This window comes from Hemitrygon akajei, chromosome 3 (genome assembly GCF_048418815.1).
Source record: "Hemitrygon akajei chromosome 3, sHemAka1.3, whole genome shotgun sequence".
Taxonomy (NCBI): domain Eukaryota; kingdom Metazoa; phylum Chordata; class Chondrichthyes; order Myliobatiformes; family Dasyatidae; genus Hemitrygon; species Hemitrygon akajei.
Genome location: NC_133126.1, coordinates 123,932,425 through 123,952,407, shown reverse-complemented (window position 1 = coordinate 123,952,407; position 19,983 = coordinate 123,932,425). Strand labels below are relative to the sequence as shown.

Genomic DNA, 19,983 nt, shown 5'->3' with positions numbered 1-19,983 from the left:
ACATTTGTCAAGCTTGTACCCAGAATTTTGGATTCCACCACCACTGGAAGGATCTAACTATCATCTTTTGCACTCCAGTGTGCCCTATGGAGTGTACCTGCTGTGTCGGATAAGGAAGCAACATAGTTGGCGCTATTAGTCTGTGACTAGTGCCGTATCTCCATGCTCCATTACTGTTTAACTGTCCACCATTCTCCATCTAGAACCACTTTTCCTGTAGAGAGCATTGAGCTTGCATCTCTCTAATATCTTGTATGTTTGTGATACAGAGTTCAACTTCATTTCCATAATTCCAGTTGTCGGGCTCACATTATATGCTCTTTTATTTCTTTTACTCCTTCCAGTGCTGCCTTTTTTTGCAATTTCATCTACAAATGCATTTCCAAGGCTTTCCACTGTGATCATTTTGGAGTGGCTTTTTCATTTTAATACAGCAACTTCTGACAGCAATTGTATGACAAGAATACTAATTCTTGTACTACTTGGCCATTTTTGATTGGGGTTCCTACAACATTAAGGAATCCCTTTTGTCTCCATGGGTTTTCAAAATCATGAACGTCTCCAAAAGCATATTGGGACTCAGTGTAGATATTAGCTGATCTTCTGCCAACTAATAGGCTTCAGTCAAAGCTCTCAGTTCTGCCTTCTGTATGGGGGTACCAGGAGCCATGCTTTCTGATGCCAGCACTTTCGTTTCAGAAATAAATGCCCATCCAGCCATTTGAATTCCTCTCAATCATTGAGGAGTCATCAGTTTACAGAATCAGATCTCAGGCAGAGTAATAACCAACAGGATAGTGTCAGTTTCCATGTTCTTGAATTAAGACTGTTGCTATGTGTTTCTTGTTGACGTACAGGGTAAATAGTCTACCTGTATCAGGATTTCTTAATGCAGATGCGATATACAATCTCACCTTTAAAGTTTGAGACAGTTTCAGTTGTTCTTCATTAAGAACATTATTAACCATTAATCTTCATTAACCACATTATCATCCTGATGACAAACAGCCACGGACCTTTCACTGGACCCTGCCACACTCCGCTACTCACTGGCCTCCAGTTAGGGAGGCAACTACGTATTGCCACTCTCTGGCTTCTCCCACAAAGTCAACGTCAAATCCAATCTACTACCTAATCTTGAATGCTAAGCAAATGGACCTTGAGCAACCTTCCATGCAGGACCTTGTCAAATGCCTTGCTAAAGTCCATGTAGACAACGTCCACTGCCTTGCCTTCATCCACTTCCCTGGTACTTCTTCGAAAACGTCCATAAGATTGGTTAGACATGACCCTCCAAGCACAAACCATGCTGACTATTCTTAATCAGTCCATGTTGATCCAAGTACTTATATCCAGTCCCTTGGAATACCTTCCAATAGCTTTCCCATTACTAATGTCAGGCTCACCAGCCTATAATTTCCTGGTTTATTTTTAAACAGTGGAACAATATTGGCCACCCTCCAATCCTTTGTTACCTCACCTATTGCTAAGGATGACTTAAATATCTCCGCTAGGGCTCTGGCAATTTCTGTAGTTGCCTCCCACAGGGTCCAAGAGAATACCTTGTTAGGCACCGGGGATTTGACCACCCTAATTTACCTCGATAACAAACACCACCCTCTGTACTCTGTATAGGGTCCATGAAGTTGATGCCACTTTGCCTCACTTCTATTGACTGTGTCCACCTCTGTGTAAATACAGATGCAAAAGGTTAATTTAAGATCTCCTCGCATCTCTTTTGGCTGCACACTTAGAGCACCATTCTGATCTTCCAGAGGACCAATTTTGTCCTTTGCATTCCTTTTGCTCTTAACATATCTGTAGAATCTCTTGGGATTCTCCTTCACCTTGTCTGCTAGGGCAACCTCATGCCTCCTTTCAGCCCCCCCAATTTTTTTTCAGTGTTCTCTCGCACTTCTTGTACTCCATAAGCACCTCATTTGTTCCTACCTGTCTGTACCTGCTATCCAGCTCCTTTATGTTTCTTAACCAGGGCTTCCGTACCTCTTGAACCAAGGTTCCCTACACTTGTTATCTTTAAGTTTTTATTCTGACAGGCACATACAAGCTTTATACTCTCAAAATTTCACTTTTGAAAACCTCCCACTTAGCAAATACACTTTTACCAAAAACAGCCTGTCCCAATCCACACTTGCCAGATCCTTTCTGATACCATCAAAATTGGCCCTACTCCAATTTGGAATCTCAACCCGCAGACCAGACCTATCTTTTTGCATATTTACTTAGAAACTAATGGCATTGTGATCACTATTGATGTTCTGCTTACTTTTTTTTCCAGCTTGCCCAGAATGTGATTGAACTTAATAGCCAACTTCAGCAAAAGGACAAAGAGATCCATGCCAATGAAACAAAGTAAGTGGCACTTAACAATGATTAAGAGATGTTTTTCATCCTTTATCAAACGAGAAGTTTTTCTTTCCTATACTGGATTGTAGATGCTAGCATGCCATTTAAGTATTAGATGCAAGGCATCCCAATGTAATCTTACAACGTTCTGGTCTCATTTTACAACAGGGCTAATTAACTAGTGAGCAGGAATATTAATCAAGTTAACAACCCATAGATGTTAGGGCCAGTCATTATCCTTGTGTTCATATCAGTTCGTATGGAAATAACAAAGATCACCATGGCTTCTGACTTGTCCAAGCTGAGATAGTGAATTGGCTGCTTGTTCAGTGATGCCTTAGAGGAGACAAAAGACTAGGCTGACCAGAGACTTCCTCTCTCCACACGTCTGTTATCATCCAGAAGAGGTGTGTGGACAGGGGCGGGAAATGGATATAACATTTGAGCAATGCACACAAAATGCTGGAGGAATCCTGTAGGCCAGGCAGCAACTTTTGAAATGTATAGAGTGACTATGGTAGTGTAAAGGTAGAATGGAATGTTTCCCTCTCATCTACTGCCCTTCAAACCTGGTTTGCTGTCATGCTGTAAGCTATAATTCTGCCCAACCTACTTGTTCTTGTTTAAGGATGGCTGAGTACGAGAAGCACATACAGCAGCTGAGTAACGATTGCCAGGAGCTGCGAAACAAACTCCAAGAGCTGGAGCAAGCCAATCAGACGCTGAAGGATGAATACGATGCCCTCCAGATCACCTTCACAGCCCTCGAGGAGAAGCTGCGGAAAACATCCGATGAAAACCGGGAGCTAATCACCCGCTGGATGGCTGAGAAGGCTCAAGAGGCTAATCGCTTAAATGCAGAAAATGAAAAGGATACATGGTACAACTTAGATTTAAAGTTAACCACTTCTCTAGAGTCACCCTACTGATAGTGCCAAGGCAGCAGTGCAAACTAGATGGTATTTCTTGCTTATCCTTGTGTTGACAACCTGCATTTCTTTAATGAGTGCTAATTCAAAATATGTTCTGAAGTACTGTGTACAGTATTCAGTTCTTTACTTAAGTATGGTTGTTAGTTAATTCTAGACTTTTTTTTAAGGGTTTACAGAATGGAGAACATAGAAATGTACAGGCCCTTCGGCCCACAGTGTTGTGCAAAATCTTTTTACCTATTCTAAGATCAATCTAATCTTTACTTTCCACATAACCCTCCATTTTTTAATCACCCATGTGCCTATCAAAGTGTCCCTTAAATGTCCCTAGTCTACCACCATCCCAGGCAGTGTATTCCAGGCACAACCTGTCTCTGTGTTGTACCCCTGTCATTTCCTCCAGTCACCTTAAAATTATACCCCCTTGTATTAGTCATTTCCATGCTGGGAAAATGTCTCTATGCCCCTGATCATCTTGTACATCTCTATCAAGTCACGTCTCATCCTCCCTCGCTCCAAGGGGAAAAGCCCTAGGCTGGTTCAACCTGTGTTCATAAAACACGATCTCTAATCCAGGCAGCATCCTGGTAAATCTTCTTGGCACCCTCACTAAAGCTTCCACATCCTTCCTATAATAAGGCGAACAGAACCGAACACACTATTCCAAGTGTGGTGTAACCATTGTTTTATGCAACATGACCTCATGGCTGTTGAACACATTTCCCCAGCTGAGTGAAGGCCAACACTCCTTTTGCCTTTGACCATCCTATCAACATGCTTGGCAACTTTGAGGGATTCGTGACGTGAGCCCCAAGATCCGTCTGTTCCTCCACACTGCTGAGAATCCTGACATCAACCCTGTACTCTGCCTTCAAGTTCCACCTTCCAAAGTGAATCATTTCACACTTTTCTGGAGTGAATGCCATCTGCCAACCTCTATGTTCTAATAAGATGTTACCTTGTGGGCTGAATGGCCTGTAATGTGCTGTAGTGTTCATTGTTATTAGAATAAAGTATAAAACCTATGAAAAGACTAGGTTAAAAGAAACATGGGCAGGTACATGGTTTGGGTTTTTTATTATTATCATTATCGCTGTACCTCAGTACCTATGACAAACTGATTTGCATGCCATCCATACAGGTCTTTTCAGCACAGTGCATTGAGATAGTACTAGGGAAAACAATAAGGAAGTGTTACAGTTACAGAGGAATTGCAGGGATACAGTAAGCTGCAAGAGCATAACCTGGTAGATTATGAAGTCAAGAGTTCATCTAGTTGTTCAGTAGTCTTATAACAGTGGAATAGAAGCTGTCCTTGAGCCTGGTGGTACGTTTTTTGACCTTCCTATCTTTTTTTCCGCAATGAGAGCGAGGAGCTGTGAAGGTTTTGAAGGATATGAGATTAGTTTAAATGTCTGTCTTGGCTAGTATGGACCAGTTGGCCCTGAGGGCCTATTTTCCACTGATCATTGACTTGCTCGGGATTAATTAAAGATGACATAAACTTGATTACATTAGATAATAGTTCTCTTTCATTAGCGAATCCCACAGCTTTTATTTTTTCAGCTGCCACTCATGAATAACCAAACATGCCAAATATATCTTTTTTATAACTTGTTATGTTGCTCCATTTGGTGGGATGGAGATATGCCTCTACTAGAGGAGGTGCAAGGTGTTTTGTCCCTCCACTAACCTGCAGATCACCCTTGGGCAAGGTGCAGCACCAGCTTAGCCCCCTCCAGATCAGGGTCATACGAAGCCTGGAGCAGGTGATGAATGGTCATGTGTGACCACTGACGCCATTCAGACGCACTCTGCAAAGTGCTGATAATGGCTGGGGTCACCCGTCTTATAAAGACACTGCCTAGAAGAAGACAATGGCAAACTACTTCTGAAGATAAAAATTTCCTAGAACAATCATAGTGAAGACCATGATCGCCCATGTCATAAGAAATGGCACATCATGATGATACCGTGCTCAGCCCAGGAACTATTTACCACTGGACTTTGACAATAGTTTGTCCTTTTCTATTGATATTCAGCATCTTCCATGGCTTGATAGGATTGCCTACTGGTGTGTAGTAGTATACAATTGGCTGTCTCTTTTGTTAAGAGGAATGAAGCTTGTAGCATTAGCCCCACAAATGAAATTAATTGCAGTTTTCCTGACGTTCGTTTGTATTTGGCATGAATGGTGTTTGAGACTGAGTAATGTGCAGATGTCTAACCACCTATAACTTTGTCAGTGAGTCTTCAAATCCCAACTTAGTGAATATTCTTCACATTAGATAGTTGGCATTGCTGTGTAGGTATATCTCATGGATCTCACTGGTGGCTTTTGGGTTGTGAATTTCACTTCATGTGTTAGGAATGTCGAAGCACCACAGTATGTCCTGTATTATTTTTAAAGTCTGTATTCAGAATAAAAATTGCCCACAGGATGAAAGTCCTTTTTTAAAAAAAAAAGTGCTTGGTTTTGAGAATTTAAATTGATAGTACAAATTGATCACTTCTGAAGGAACCAAGCAGAAAAGTGCCAGCCTTTAATTTGTCAGATCCTGAGAACTGCCTTTATGCCAGACTTTATAATCAATGACTTCAGTGGGTCTTTGGGGCTTCAAAATAGGTGATCTGACCCTGCTTCAGGCACATAATGTGCTGAACTGGTTTCATGCTGGGTGCTGCACCAGTCACACTGGTGCATTCTAGCTGTTCAATGCAAAATTCTTTTGAATGGTTGTATTGGTTGTACAAATGACCCATTTGTACCTCTAAATTCATGTGATTGTCTTTTTAATCCATCAGAGCTAGATGGTGTACTATGGAGTTGTAATAAAAAAGCTACCATTTAGCACAGGAAAATCATGCAGGATTGGCCAAGTAAAGCCTTGGCATATTTAGTTTTGACCAAGTGTTTTATTTGAATGTGTGTGGAAGCAGCTGATAGATTAGGTGACAGCTCCCTTGAATTTAAACACTTTATTCTGAGGTATAATGTTACACTTGCTGCACTGGCAGATGACTGGCTTCCAAGTGTTTTTGAATCTGCTTTCTACTCTGAATTTCGTCCTTGCATGCATGGATAACTTTGTCACTTATTCGTTATTTCCTTCAATCTGTACCTTTTCCCCTTCTCAGGAGACGCCAGGCAAAGCTGAAAAAGGATTTGGCTGAGGCTGCCAAAGAGCCATTGAACATTGATCCGTGAGTTACACTTGTTGTCATGACTTACTTTTGTTGGAGAACTCCCTGTAGTGCGTGAGCAGATTTCATTTCCCACTTCCAGCTTGTGCCAGTGATTTTGTCATGTAACCATAGTCTGTCAAAGGTATGAAACTGAGGCAAATTATGTGAGATTCTGTCTGCTATTTATTTATCTTTATTTTAGAAACTACTTGGTAAATAAGAACAGTGATGTTTGGGAAAAATTAATAGCCTTTCCTCTGGTTGTAGTTGAGATTTACATATTCAGTGTGCAAATGTCAGTCTTTCTATCATGGAGAAGAAAGTGATAGAATCATTCAGGTGCATAGTGTTCAATTTAATTGATAACCTGGGGTAATTCTGAGCAGATATGACATTCATATTTCACTTCCTTCTCAATGATACCAAACATAGGCTGAGCAGAACTGAGAATAGTAAAGAACAGGAACAGACTTTTTTTGGCCCATAGTCTGTGCCAAATTAAACTAATCTCTTTTGCCTGCACATGATACATATCCCTCCTTCCCTGCATGTTAACATGCTCATCTAACAGTCTCTTAAATGTCATTTTTGTGTCTGCTTCCACCACAGCCACCCCTGACATTGCATTGCAGGCACCTACCACTTTCTGTATTTTTAAAACTTTCCCCCTCACATTTCCTTACTTGCAGTGATGATGACATCGAAGTGCTTGGTGAAGAAGGGCCTGACACGGCAGAAGAAACGTCACCAGTGCGAGCAAAGCACAGGACTCCCAGGTGAGTGGCTGATAGCTGATTATAGAGCTACAAAGGAGGCAACAATGGTCAGGATGTGTTGAAGATTTTGGCTACTTGTTAACCATGCAGTACTTTGTAGTAAATGATGGGAAGGGCCACAAAGTTGAGAGTACAGTTGTATTGCTGGTGATATTCCTTGTTTTGTCTTAAGAATCCTTTAATGGTTCACATGGATGTTTTCCAGAGAGAAAATAGACTGATATACCAGACTTTTAAATCATGTTATTTTGATATCACATGTTGTACTTGTGTGATATGAAGAACAAACAAGCTTCTGCTAGTTATATAATTACGCCTTTAAATCTTTTCCTATTGTTTTATCCAATCAAGAGATGGGATCAACAATACTGCTATTTTTGCCCAGCGAGTCTGCTTCACCATTTTATCATGGCCGATCCATTATCCCTTTCAGCTCCAATCTCTTGCCTTCTCCCCATATCCCTTCGTGCCTTGACAAATCAAGAACTAACCTCTGATTAAATATACCTAAAGACTTGGCTTTCACAGCCACTTGTAGCAATGAATTCCACACATTCACCATTCTCTGGCTAAGAAGTTCCACCTCATCTCCATTCTAAAAGGACTCCCCTCTATTCTTAGACTGTGTTCTCTAGTCTTAGACTCTCTCACCATAAGTAACGTTCTCGCTCGGGTGTAACGGACCTGAATTAAACGTCGAGATAAACCAGAATCAAAAACAAGGTCGCAGTAAGATTAACCATTTACTGTTCACTCTTCACATTAACGTATGGTGAAAACTGTTGATAAAACAATACAAGATTGGTACAGTGTTTGTTTCCTTCTAAATATCACATTTACATCGTGAATACTTGCAAAGGTAAAACTACAATAACTACATTACATTAAAGTGCAGCATACAGTCAGAATCTACCTGCTCCGTTGACTGCTTTAAATACACTTCAACACAAACTATCCCGACTCTTTAACTAACGAAAACATAAATCTTATCGACCGTCGTTACTTTTAACAGAATCGGCGTTAACATTTTAACTCAACATATCGATTATCTAATGACTTACAGCGTTGCTTTCACTGTGTTTTTGGTGCATAGGGAGAAACTTAACTAGCGCTGTGGCGCCACATGTGAGCGCCCCCCACCCTTGCGTTTATCCCAAACCAGTATTTTCCCACAAGACGCGGCAAACCCGGATGTGACGTCATCGCAGCCGCGATATATTACAGACAAATGAATTTACTTAAACAATCCTAACTTTAACTAAAAAATGCTAACAAATTACTAAGCAAAAATATTATAAACTAAATAACTGCCATAAAGGCAGCACACTCCCCGCTTGACCTTCGTAAGGTCACAATGAACATAATACAAACTTCAGTCTCTAAATCAGTCATTAGGTAGAAGTAGAATGACTTCTGTAACTGGCCTTTGGTAAATTTTCACATCGCCTTGGTCGGTAGTTTTCAACTCGACTTTCCTGACATGTCCATCCGGACTAGGGAATGTGGCAGTGATTCTGGCCATTGGCCAGCAGTTGCGGGCGATTTGCTTGTCCCTGAGCAGGACTAAATCTCCAACTTGAAGGTTCCTGCGGGGTTCTGTCCACTTTTGTCTGTGTTGCAACAAAGGTAGGTATTCCTGTCTCCATTGCTTTGTGTACAGATCCTTATCAGAGAAGTCCCCTGGTGGAGGGGCAGCTCCTGCCTTCTGCGTAAGGAGCATTGATGGCGAGAGTATGAAGGGGTTTTCCGGGACAGAAGACACGGGTAGGAGTGGTCGTGCATTTATAATGGCTGTGACCTCTGCCATTAGTGTGCACAGTACCTCGTGGGTCAATCGGGTGTGTTGCTGCATCTTAGGTTTCCTTTTCAGGGTTTTTTGCAAGGATGTGAACCGCTTGACTGCCTGCTCTTTGTTGTTTGGCAAGCACTGGCGTGGTTCTCTGAAAGGTAGTGGGGCGACACCACTATTTGCTTTGTCTCTGAAGACCTTGGTGTCCTCTGTTTTTAAGAAGATGGCGTCTTGAGCCGATGGAGCAAGTTTATTATCATGCTCCGTTTGAGCGAAGACTGACTGACCCAGCGTCTCGTCAGTTACTTTGCGCTTGTTAAAGCCTTGTTGTGCTTCCTGGACACACATGGAACTTGTGTGGGGTTGAAGAATCGAATGGCGGCTACTCTCTAGCACACTGGTCTTGAGTGTGTTAACTGTTGATTTGTGTATGTTGCCAGGGCACACATCTCCTATCACCACCCAGCCCAGATCCAGGCGTTGCGCAAAGGGGGCGTCGTGTGGTCCATTGACCTGCTGCCTAACCTTGTGTACCCGGAGAACATCTCTTCCTAATAGCAGGAGTATTTCTGCTTCTGGATCCAGTTCTGGGATGTGTTTGGCGATGTGGTGGAGATGTGGCTGGTGTAGCACCGCACTTGGCGTCGGGATCTCAGTGCGAGATTTCATTGCGCTCTAAGAGTGGAGGGAGACAGATGAGGACTTTACCATCCAGCGACTCGATCTGGAAGCCTTCAGCCTTCCTTCCGTAAGTTTCCATGTTGCCTGAGCAAGTTCTGAGGTAGTATGGGAACTGCTCACTCTCAATGTTGAACAAGTTAAAGAACTCTGGACTGACTAGCGAGCGATTGCTCTGATCATCCAGAATTGTGTAGGCTTTGATGGCCTTGTCTTTGGCTCCCTTAGGGTACACCTTAGTGAGACAGATCTTTGAACAAGAACGGCTTGCCTGAGCTTGACCGCAAACTTCTGTACAGCTCGAGCTGACAACAGTTGTCCTGGAGTGAGCTTCTCCCTCCCCGCCGTCCTGTTGTGGGGGTGAAGGAGCGTTGTCGGGTCGCGGTACCGGGTCAGGATGCATGGCCCCGTCGTGATTAGTGCTACTACATTCCGGGCACTTCACGGCACTCGTACACTCTCTAGCACAGTGAGAGGTTGAGGAACAGCATTTAAAACATATTCTTTTCTCCTTGAGAAGGGCCTTCCTCTCTTCAAGGGGTTTTTCCCTAAACGTTCTGCATCTTTTGAGGGGGTGGGGTTTGTTATGCAATGGACAATTCTTGCTAGGGTCATTGTTAGTTGTACAGACTTCAGTCTTAAGCGCTGAGACTGGTTTATTAATGTTGAAATCATTCGAAGAGGATTTATCTGGCTCGGTGTAAATTGTACTGCTTCCTGGACCTATGAGGCTAGGATCATTTCGCTTCTTCGCCTCCTTGCACACAAACCTAGTGAAATACTTGAAGGGAGGAAATCGACCTCCCGTGTTCTTCCTTGTACTCCGAGGCAACGGACAACCACCTGTCCTGCAGCCCAAATGGAAGTTTGTCCACGAGTTGTCTAATCCCGGTTGGAGTGTCTAGGTATACTAGACCAGCTGAGTGGCCATCTTCTTTGGCACCTTTAATCTCCATGAGTAAATCTCTGAATTCTCTTAGCTTGGTGTGGTCCTTGGCTGACACCTTAGGAAAATTTTCCAAACGTTGGCATAGCGCCGCTTCAATAATTTCGGGGGCTCCATAGCCCTCCTGAAGTCTCTCCCATGCTTTCTTCAATGCTAGGGTTTGTTGATGTACACTGAATGTATGCGTCTCACCTGTTCACATGATTCTTTTCCCAGCCATTTTGCCATAAGATCCAACTCCTGGGTTGCTCTGAGCTGGACTCCGTCGATAGCGTTGGTGAATGTGGAGTGCCATGCACGGTAATTTTCAGGTTTATCATCGAACTGGTATAGTCCTGAAGTGACGAGATCCCGTCGTGCGAAATTCCTTGCTACGGGTTCGTCTGCAAGTGGCATGCGGGCTGAGGGAACATGTCTGCAGGTACACGACTGAGGGTGTACGTTTGTTGTGAAATTTGATGTCCTGAATTCGACCCTTGCCTCTCTTCTCCCCAAATCTGGTAAGTTTGGTGTCAAGAAGTACTGGTCATGAGCCCTTTCATTCCTGGATTCATCGCGGAGTTGCGAGGGTAAATTATCTTCCTCGGATGGATGTGATGCAGTCGGGCCCCTCAGCCTCCTCGTGAAGTGGGACGTTATCAAATAAGTAAGGAGAGGAAGAAAGAGTCTTCCATTCTATTTGAGATTGGACATAGTTGCTTGTGCGTTCCAATCTGATCTTTTCTGAAGTAGATCTTCCGTCAACCCGATCATGCCATTCTTCAGCATCTTCTCTTAACTCTGCTTCCACCCTGGCAGCTGCTGCTTCTCGTTCTAGCTTCAGCACTTCTAACTTTGCCTCTACCCTTTTTCTTTCCAACTCGTTTTCGGCTTCTCTGGCAGCCTTTTTCCTCTTGATTTCGGCTTTTCTCCTCTGGTTTTCGGCTTCTCTGGCAGCCTCTTCCAACTCGTTTTCGGCTTCTCTGGCAGCCTCTTCCTTCTGGTTTTTGGCTTCTCTGCCAGCCGCTTTCATTTTTACTTCTAATTCTTGTTTGGCAAAGCACGCTCGCACATTGGCAAGTTCTGCTTTAGCTCTTGCTTGGGTGGCCTTACTTGATGCCCTACTGCCCGTCGCAGGATGGTGACGACTTTGGCAACGACTTGATGCTGGACCGAGTTGACATTGCTGCACTTTAAACACCTGATAATGCCGCTTTTTCACTGTAACGTTCTCGCTCGGGTGTAACGGACCCGAATTAAACGTCGAGTTAAATCGGAGTCAATGAAAACAAGGTCGCAGTAAGATTAACCATTTACTGTTCACTCTTCACATTAATGTATGGTGAAAACTGTTGATAAAACAATGCAAGATTGGTACAGTGTTTGTTTCCTTCTAAATATCACATTTACATCGTGAATACTTGCAAAGGTAAAACTACAATAACTACATTACATTAAAGTGCAGCATACAGTCAGAATCTACCTGCTCCGTTGACTGCTTTAAATACACTTCAACACAAACTATCCCGACTCTTTAACTAACGAAAACATAAACCTTATCGACCGTCATTACTTTTAACAGAATCGGCGTTAACATTTTAACTCAACATATCGATTACCTAATGACTTACAGCGTTGCTTTCACTGTGTTTTTGGTGCATAGAGAGAAACTTAACTAGCGCTGTGGCGCCACATGTGGGCGCCCCCCCACCCTTGCGTTTATCCCAAACCGGTATTTTCCCACAAGATGCGGCGAACCCGGATGTGACGTCATCGCAGCCGCGATATATTACAGACAAATGAATTTACTTAAACAATCCTAACTTTAACTAAAAAATGCTAACAAATTACTAAGCGAAAATATTATAAACTAAATAACTGCCATAAAGGCAGCACAATAAGAAACATCCTTTCCACATCCACACTATCAAGGCTTTTCAACATTCAATGGGTTTTAATTAGGTCAGCCCTCTTCTGAATTCCAGGGAGTACAGGCCTAGAGCCATCAAATGCTCTTCAGATGACAAGCCTTTCAATCCCAGAATCATTTTTATGAACCTCCTTTGAGCTCTCCAATGTCAGCACATACTTTCTTAGATAAGGGGCTCAAAACTGTTCACAATATTCTAGGTGAGGCTTCACTAGTACTTTATAAAGCTTCAGCATTACACCCTTGCTTTTATATTCTAGTCCTCTTGAAATGAATGCTAACATTGCATTCGCCTTCCTCAAACTCAACCTGCAGTTAACCTTTAGGGAATCCTGCACAAGTCCCTTTGCACCTCAGATTTTTGAATTTTCTCCATTTAGAAAATAGTCTACACTTTTAGTTCTTCTATAACGTGCAATACCACACACTTGCTGACATGTATTCCATCTTTCACTTCTTTGTCCATTCTCCTAATCTAAGTCCTTGTGAAGCCTCTTCACTTCCTCAAAACTACCTGCCCCTCCACCTATCATAGTCCACCCAAGGCTCCCTTGCCATTGTATATCATCTCATTCACTATATTCACCATAAATGGTTCTTTTTCTGTGTCACCATAAATAGTTCTGTTTCTATGGCACATTTTGCTGTCATTTCAGTGGGTCCCAGAGGTGGTCAAACCATTGAATGGCACTGACTCTCCCTTGCTGTTCATTACCTGATATTTGTTAAGCTTATGTTAGATGTTAACCCAAGCTTTAATGTTGTCTGGATTGTTGTCACCCACTCCTTGTATCCTGGGCTGTGCGATCTACTTGCTGCTATTGTTGAGCAGGAGATACGGAGTCACACATCAAGTTCAAAAACCCTTTCCCTTCAGCCATTTGGTTCTTGAACCAACCTACACGATCCTAATTACTACCTTGGTAAAGCAACACTGATCATTTTGTATTACAATGGTGTTTTTCATTACACCTGTGCATATGGCAATAAACTCCATTTTGACCTTGAAGGGCAATCCTTCGGTAGCACCACTGGGCTGTTGTCTGTTCTCATAGCCTCAGAATCAAAATCAGGTTTAATATTACCGGCAGGGTTGTGAAGTTTGTTAACTTGGCTGCATCCAGTGCACTCAGCTCTTTCCTGACAAACTGATATGAATTGAATTTACTGATGGCTAGCTTTTGGAGAGTCGGGAAATTGAGCTGGATCCACTTGGTCCTTTCAGCTAAACAGGGGTATCGCTAAGTATGAGCACTACTGTCTGTAAGAATAGTGCTTTGGAGCCATCTGTTACCAGTACTTGTGTAGTTTACCACTACCATTCACAGCTGGTTGTGTTTGACTGCACAACTTTGATCAGGTCAATTGGACTGTATGCTTATTTGTCTTTATCCATTCCCTACTCTTTTTTTCATCATGGGAAGGAGGTCTAGGGTTTTGTTGATTGGATGGTGGGCAGGGTGTCATTTTGTTAGGGTTAGGAAACTTTTTTTTGTATCTTTGGTAAGGGCTACTGGAGAGTTTTGCTGTGTCTGGATTTGTAAGCTAAGGGGAGTGGACATCATCATCTCAGCACAATTATTTATGTTTTTGTTTGTACAGAAGGACTTCACAGGCATCTGGAATCTTGGACTCTATTGGTAATATCTTTGGGTACGTTAAGAGCTTAGTTCCCCTGTTTCTATCTAAATGTTTAGTGTATTTCAGATTTGATTTAGCATGGTAACTGCTTCTTGTTAGAGATAATGTATCTCTGCCAAATCTTTTTCATGCCTAATAAGGAACCTCTACCCACCTTCTGAATTTACCCTCACAGTTGATATTAATTAGTGAAGACCACTCGGGCGGCTTGTCTCCTATTCTCCGTCTATAACAATAACTCAGTTTAAGCTGCTTGAACATTGCATACACAACACTGAATAACATAGAGTCTTTGAATGAAGTTTGTGAACATCCCATTGGGAAAACATTTTGTTGCCAATGCAGGGACTGGACCTTTGACTAAAGGGTTTCATGTGATTTTTAAATTAAATTTCAGTCCTTTGAAGGTATCTTGGGTCACACTCCAAATGTGCACGTTTACTAACATGTCCTAGGTCAAGCATTTGATTCCTTACTATAATTTTTTCTGAATTTTACCAGTAGCAGTTCTTTCTGTACCATTTTGTTTTTAATGCCCCATAACATACACCACCAAACTCTGCTGTAGGTTTGTCCCAAGTTAAATACAGCCATACTTGCGACTGAGCGTTTGAGAGGCCAACAGTATAAATGTCTTGGCTGCTGAGGGGGTTGTGTATTTTCTGCCATGTACTAATTTGGTTTGCAGCTGCTTTTCCAACTTGTAGACTGTTCAAGTTAAACAGTTCACAGGAACGAAACCCTGTCATGTCTTTGGGAGCGGTTAAGGAATTTGTACTTAACAGCAAAATTTCATCAAAGATTCTTGAAGTAATCAAGAACGTAATTCAACTTACCTCTGCCCTAACCAATGCCCGAGACCAGTTCGTTCCCCCTAGGTGCTATTGGTTTGCTTGGAAGGGACTGGCTACTTATTTATTAGAATGCTTTTCTCCAAGAAGCTATTCATGGGCACTTGTAACTCAATGCTTCATTTGACCATAAGATTTTTACATTCATACCATAGTGTTTCTTCACATTGTTTCCTGTCCATGCCAGAGCCCCTGTATGAATACACACTGCACTAAGTGTGTGTTGGCACGTGATTTTCTTTCTTGCAGATTCTGAGGATGCTGAGTACTGAGATATTCTGTGTTTGCTGCCAATAGAAAACGATCGCCCACACTGCATGGGACTGTGATTGATGCCTCCGATGTCCGTACTGGACCTTGTAATCAGATGCGATTGCCTACCACGCCACTCCACTTTTTTGTGAGTATGCAAACAAATTTATATGAGGGAGCAAGTCATAAAATATGCCAGTGGGATGTGCTGAAATAGGAGAAGGCTTGCATGGATCATAAATACCTGCTGAAATAATTTCTGCTAAAAAGCTTGTTATAAGTTCTTGTTGTCAAAAGAAATGAGAGGCAGGTTTTCAGAGTCTCAGTGAAATGTGGACAGAGTTTTCAGTTTGCGCTGGTTGTTTTCTTTTTTTAAAAAAAATCAAATTGACACGCTAGTTGTAAATTCATTGGTAGAAGACTGTACAAGAAAACAATGACCAGCATAGTGCGCCTGAATAATTCTAATTTTGTATTGTGTGGTTTGTCAACAGACTAATAATTTTATCATTTCTTTTAAATTGTGAAACTGCAGAAGTTAACGATATATTCCTGAATTGGTATAAATGTGGCCTAGAACATGATTTAAGTAAACAGAATCTTAATGCAGTTCCCATTAATTGCAAGATGTTTGACCTTCAGTAAATACTGAAACATGTTTATTTAATGGTGTAGAATAGGTTGCATAACGTACTTTATTGTATACCTTTTTTTTTAAGTTGGGAGAAAATATGATTTTCTCTTCCAGGAGGAATTTGACTTTGAGTCTCTGATATTACCTGTATTGATGCAGGAGGAGTCCATTCAGTCCATTAGTTCCATGCTGGATTTCAGCACTGCAATCTCATCAGTCCCATTTCTCACTTACCAAAAGCTCTTCAACTTGCTTTCGCATGTGCATTAATTCCTCTTTGACTCCGTTGCCACTAAGGGATAAGTTACAGTCATTAGGTAACCTACCAGTACCCAGGTAAATCAGCACAGTTACATAAAGAACATCTAAAGTCTACACAACAGCCAAGGTCAGGACTGAATCAGGCCTGTGGAGCATTGACAATAAAAAGATCAGGCCCCCTAATCTACAAACGTAGGTTTCTTATTCAACCCCTGTTGCAATTTTTGTAAGTCAGTATGTTTAAATAGTAAGCATGTTGAAATGGTGGTCTGGTTTACTTGTTAATTATTACTTAAGTTTATAAAAAGATATATTTGACGTTATCAATTTAGTCAGTTTGTTTAACCTTTTTAATCTAACTTCTACGTAATTCTACTGCTCCATCCAGGAGTTCTTTTTAATATTGATCAGCCTGTGAGGATCAGCCTACTGCTACAAATTATGTGTGCCCTTCATCACAATCCTACAATTTAATTCCAGATTACTTTTTCTATGCAGTTCCTGATAGTGTGAAAGCTCTGGAAAGCGCCTTGCTTTCACAGACAAGCAGTGAAGCACTGAAGGTCAGTCTTGAGGCTTTCGGTGTTGCCGTCTGTGCTTGCATACGTGCTCATGCCTTGTATCTTGGTTGGAGTTGCCAACAGATAAATTAGACATTGATGTCGATGATGGATAAGTGGTAAGGGTGCATTGACCAGAATGATCGTGGAAATTCAGTGTTTTTTTCCTGCATTTTATTTATTAGGACGCTCATGATGGAGAGGTCAATGCCGTCCGGTTTAGTCCAGGCTCCCGGGTGGTGGTGACTGGTGGAACAGACAGGAAGGTTAAGCTATGGGAGGTCTCCTCGGGTAAGTGGAAAAAGAAACTTTGAATTAGCCAGCAAGCTGGCTGGAAGGTATGTTTATCAGGAAATTCCAATCTAAGTGAATATAAACTGGATTAACAGATTCTGTTGCCTAGGCCCACTTTGCTCTTTTAATGGCATGGGCACTCGAAGATGCCCTGTCATTCAATAGTAGTGAGCACATCTAGTGTAATGATATTATTTATGTGCATGAATAAAGTCTTGAGACCCCAGCTGTGTTTTCTAGATCTTTCTCTCTAGTAATGAGTTCAGTGGGGTTCGTTCCTATCAGGTGCCCTCCTCGCACTGAGTGTGATGGAAAGCCTAGTTTGACAGCCTGTTGGCTATCTTATAACAGCATTGGGTTCCTGGGCAGGAAGGGTCAAACACATCTGGGCCCGAAGCTGTCCTCACTGAACTTGCATATGTGACCACTTAGCCTAGTCATGCATTGTGCTTGCACATCTGCCCCACACATTACTGTAAGCACAGATCTTTCTGTTAATCATTCTACTGAGTGTTTGGCAAGATTACGTGGGCAAGTGTGCTATGTAAAATAATGAGGTCAGTGATGATAAGTAAAAGGTCTGACGGCACTTTATTGAATGCCCATGTGTCTACTCACTCCCAGGAGATCCTTCATTGTCCATCCTGCTCAAGGTGTGCTGTGGTGGTTGTGGAGTTCCTGACAGAAACTTATGCCACTGATTTAGTTGACACTTCTGCTGAGGAATTTGGAGTGTCTTTATAAAGGGCATCTCACAGAACCAGTAGTTTTGGGTATCATGGGCATTTACCTCTGGTGCATATGACTGCAAGTTTTCAAGCTGAGACCTCTGCTCAAAAGAAAAGAAGCATATGTTAAAATTTATGTAATTGAGAATATCAATGACATTAATCTGGTTTGATAGCTTCTTGCCCAGCATGTGCATGACCTACCAGTATAAAGCACTTCAATCCACCCTGGTATTTTTGTACTTGATCCCAATGTCAGTGGTTTAGAAGATTGCTAGGAAGCTCACATGGCAAGAGCCGTGGGACCCTTTGCCTGGCACAGCTGAATTTTACTTTTATTCAAGTTCTCTTTTATTTTAAATTTGTTGATTCTCACTGGTGTTTGCCTTTCCCCCTCAGATGCTCTGCTTGAGCGGTCATTCATTTGTCAGAACAAGTGATGAGTGAGATGCCGCTGAGCTTGATGCTGTCTTCTGCCAATAATTTGGGCTGAAACAAGAGTTTGATGTTTCACTTCCAAACTCTAGGCTTCTGAGCCAGTTGAAGTAATAATATTTGCTTTCTGCAGCAACTCCACAGAACTCGGAAGGTTCTGGCCTGCAGGTGTCTGATATTGAGCTGAGTACCTGAATGATTGCATTCCCAGAACTGAAATCTGTCAGCCTAGGAGCAAAGCTTCATGACAGGACTTGACCCTGCTGGGTATTGATGTGCTGTTTGCTCCCTGTAGGAAGATGTGAACTGAAGAGCACCCTCACTGGTAGTAATGCTGGAATTACCAGTCTGGAATTTGACAGCACAGTAAGTGACAGTCGTCTATTTTGTGTCTCAATGTCTGCTAAAAGTGTGACAGATTGTTTTTTCCACCAAAAGATGTCTTCCCTCTTACTTCTGGAATTGGATTTTTCGAGGATTTTGGCAACTCTCCAAAGCATAAGCTGAATATACAGTCCTCAATTTTGAGCCCAAGGAATTATGTCCAGACCTGTTTTCCACTGGTGGCACTATGAATGAGCCTGATTCTGTACTTGCCAATTGTCCATGTTAAATTCATCTGGATACTTCAGGTGAAGAATAAGTGTGTATTTAATGAAGCAGTATAGTGGGCATTTAATGGGACATTTAGAGTTGGTGTTGCTCTGCATTTAATCCATGTGTAGCTGACTTAGGAAATCTCCATCTCCCATTTTGCACAGGGCCCTGGAAACGTTTTTGCTATCCCGGTTGAATTAACTCTGCCTGTTAAGCAAGCAGTGTTTTATACCAGAACATTATTCAGCATGAGCTCTGCTGATCAAATTGCATAAATTCATAGACTTGTACAGCTTAGAAAAGGGCCTTTTGGTTCAGCTTGTCCCTGCTGACCAAGGTGCCTATCTAAACCCATCAAATGTCTGCATTTGATCTGTAGCCCTCTAAATCTTTCCTGTCCATGTACATGTACAATATCTTTTAAACTCTGTAATTATCTCTGCCTCTGCCACCTTTTCTGGTAGCTCATTCCTTATACCCATCACCATTTGTGTGGAGAAACTTGTCCTTCAAGTTCACATATCTTTCCCCTTTTTCACCATAAAGCTCTAGTTTTAGATTCCCTACCATGGGAGATTCTACCTGATCTGTGCTCCTCACGGTTTTATAAACCTCTAAGGTTGCCCTTCAGCTCTTTTGCCTCAGGGGAAGTTAGCTCCAGCCTGTCTATTTCCTCCTTAAGTCTAGGCAACATTCTTGTGAATCTGTTTTTGCCTGGTAGCTCAGCCTGTTTAAACAATCCTAAATCAAGTAACATTTCTTTCAGGGGGCATATCTGCTTGCAGCCTCCAATGACTTTGCCAGCAGAATATGGACAGTGGATGATTCTCGGTTAAGGGTAAGTAGAATTCATTGAAACCCTTTTCAGCCTGTTGTGAACTACATCCATTTGGCTTCCTGTGCATCCTTTGTGTTGTGGAACCTGATGAGAACTGAATTTGAAATAATTCTCAAAGGATAAAACTACCTGGGCCTCTGAAGGAGAGGATAGTGCCAAGCAGGCTCTAAAGTTTAGAGTCTGAATAGTTTTCCCAGTGAATAATCACAAAACTATAATCTTAAACCTTGAGTTAACCTCTCCATTTGTATCCTTCCTCCACGGCTTGACAGTCTTCCTGAAGTCCAAAACTGATTACATCATTTAAAC

At 42.1% G+C, this 19,983-nt stretch overlaps 1 protein-coding gene and 1 non-coding gene across 3 annotated transcripts in view; both read left to right on the top strand.

Annotated features, from left to right (window-relative positions):
• Nucleotides 1-19,983, top strand: part of atg16l1 (ATG16 autophagy related 16-like 1 (S. cerevisiae)) — a 43,089-nt gene that overhangs the window by 6,220 nt on the left and 16,886 nt on the right. For both annotated transcript variants that reach the window (XM_073040770.1, XM_073040769.1), the window contains exons 4-12: nucleotides 2,300-2,373; nucleotides 2,996-3,247; nucleotides 6,438-6,503; nucleotides 7,175-7,261; nucleotides 14,186-14,236; nucleotides 15,373-15,475; nucleotides 16,968-17,073; nucleotides 18,535-18,605; nucleotides 19,603-19,674. In XM_073040770.1, the coding sequence (XP_072896871.1) occupies nucleotides 2,300-2,373; nucleotides 2,996-3,247; nucleotides 6,438-6,503; nucleotides 7,175-7,261; nucleotides 14,186-14,236; nucleotides 15,373-15,475; nucleotides 16,968-17,073; nucleotides 18,535-18,605; nucleotides 19,603-19,674 (882 nt within the window). The remainder of the gene's footprint in view (nucleotides 1-2,299; nucleotides 2,374-2,995; nucleotides 3,248-6,437; nucleotides 6,504-7,174; nucleotides 7,262-14,185; nucleotides 14,237-15,372; nucleotides 15,476-16,967; nucleotides 17,074-18,534; nucleotides 18,606-19,602; nucleotides 19,675-19,983) is intronic.
• On the top strand, nucleotides 17,633-17,904 carry LOC140725836 (small Cajal body-specific RNA 6). The gene has a single exon (XR_012098486.1).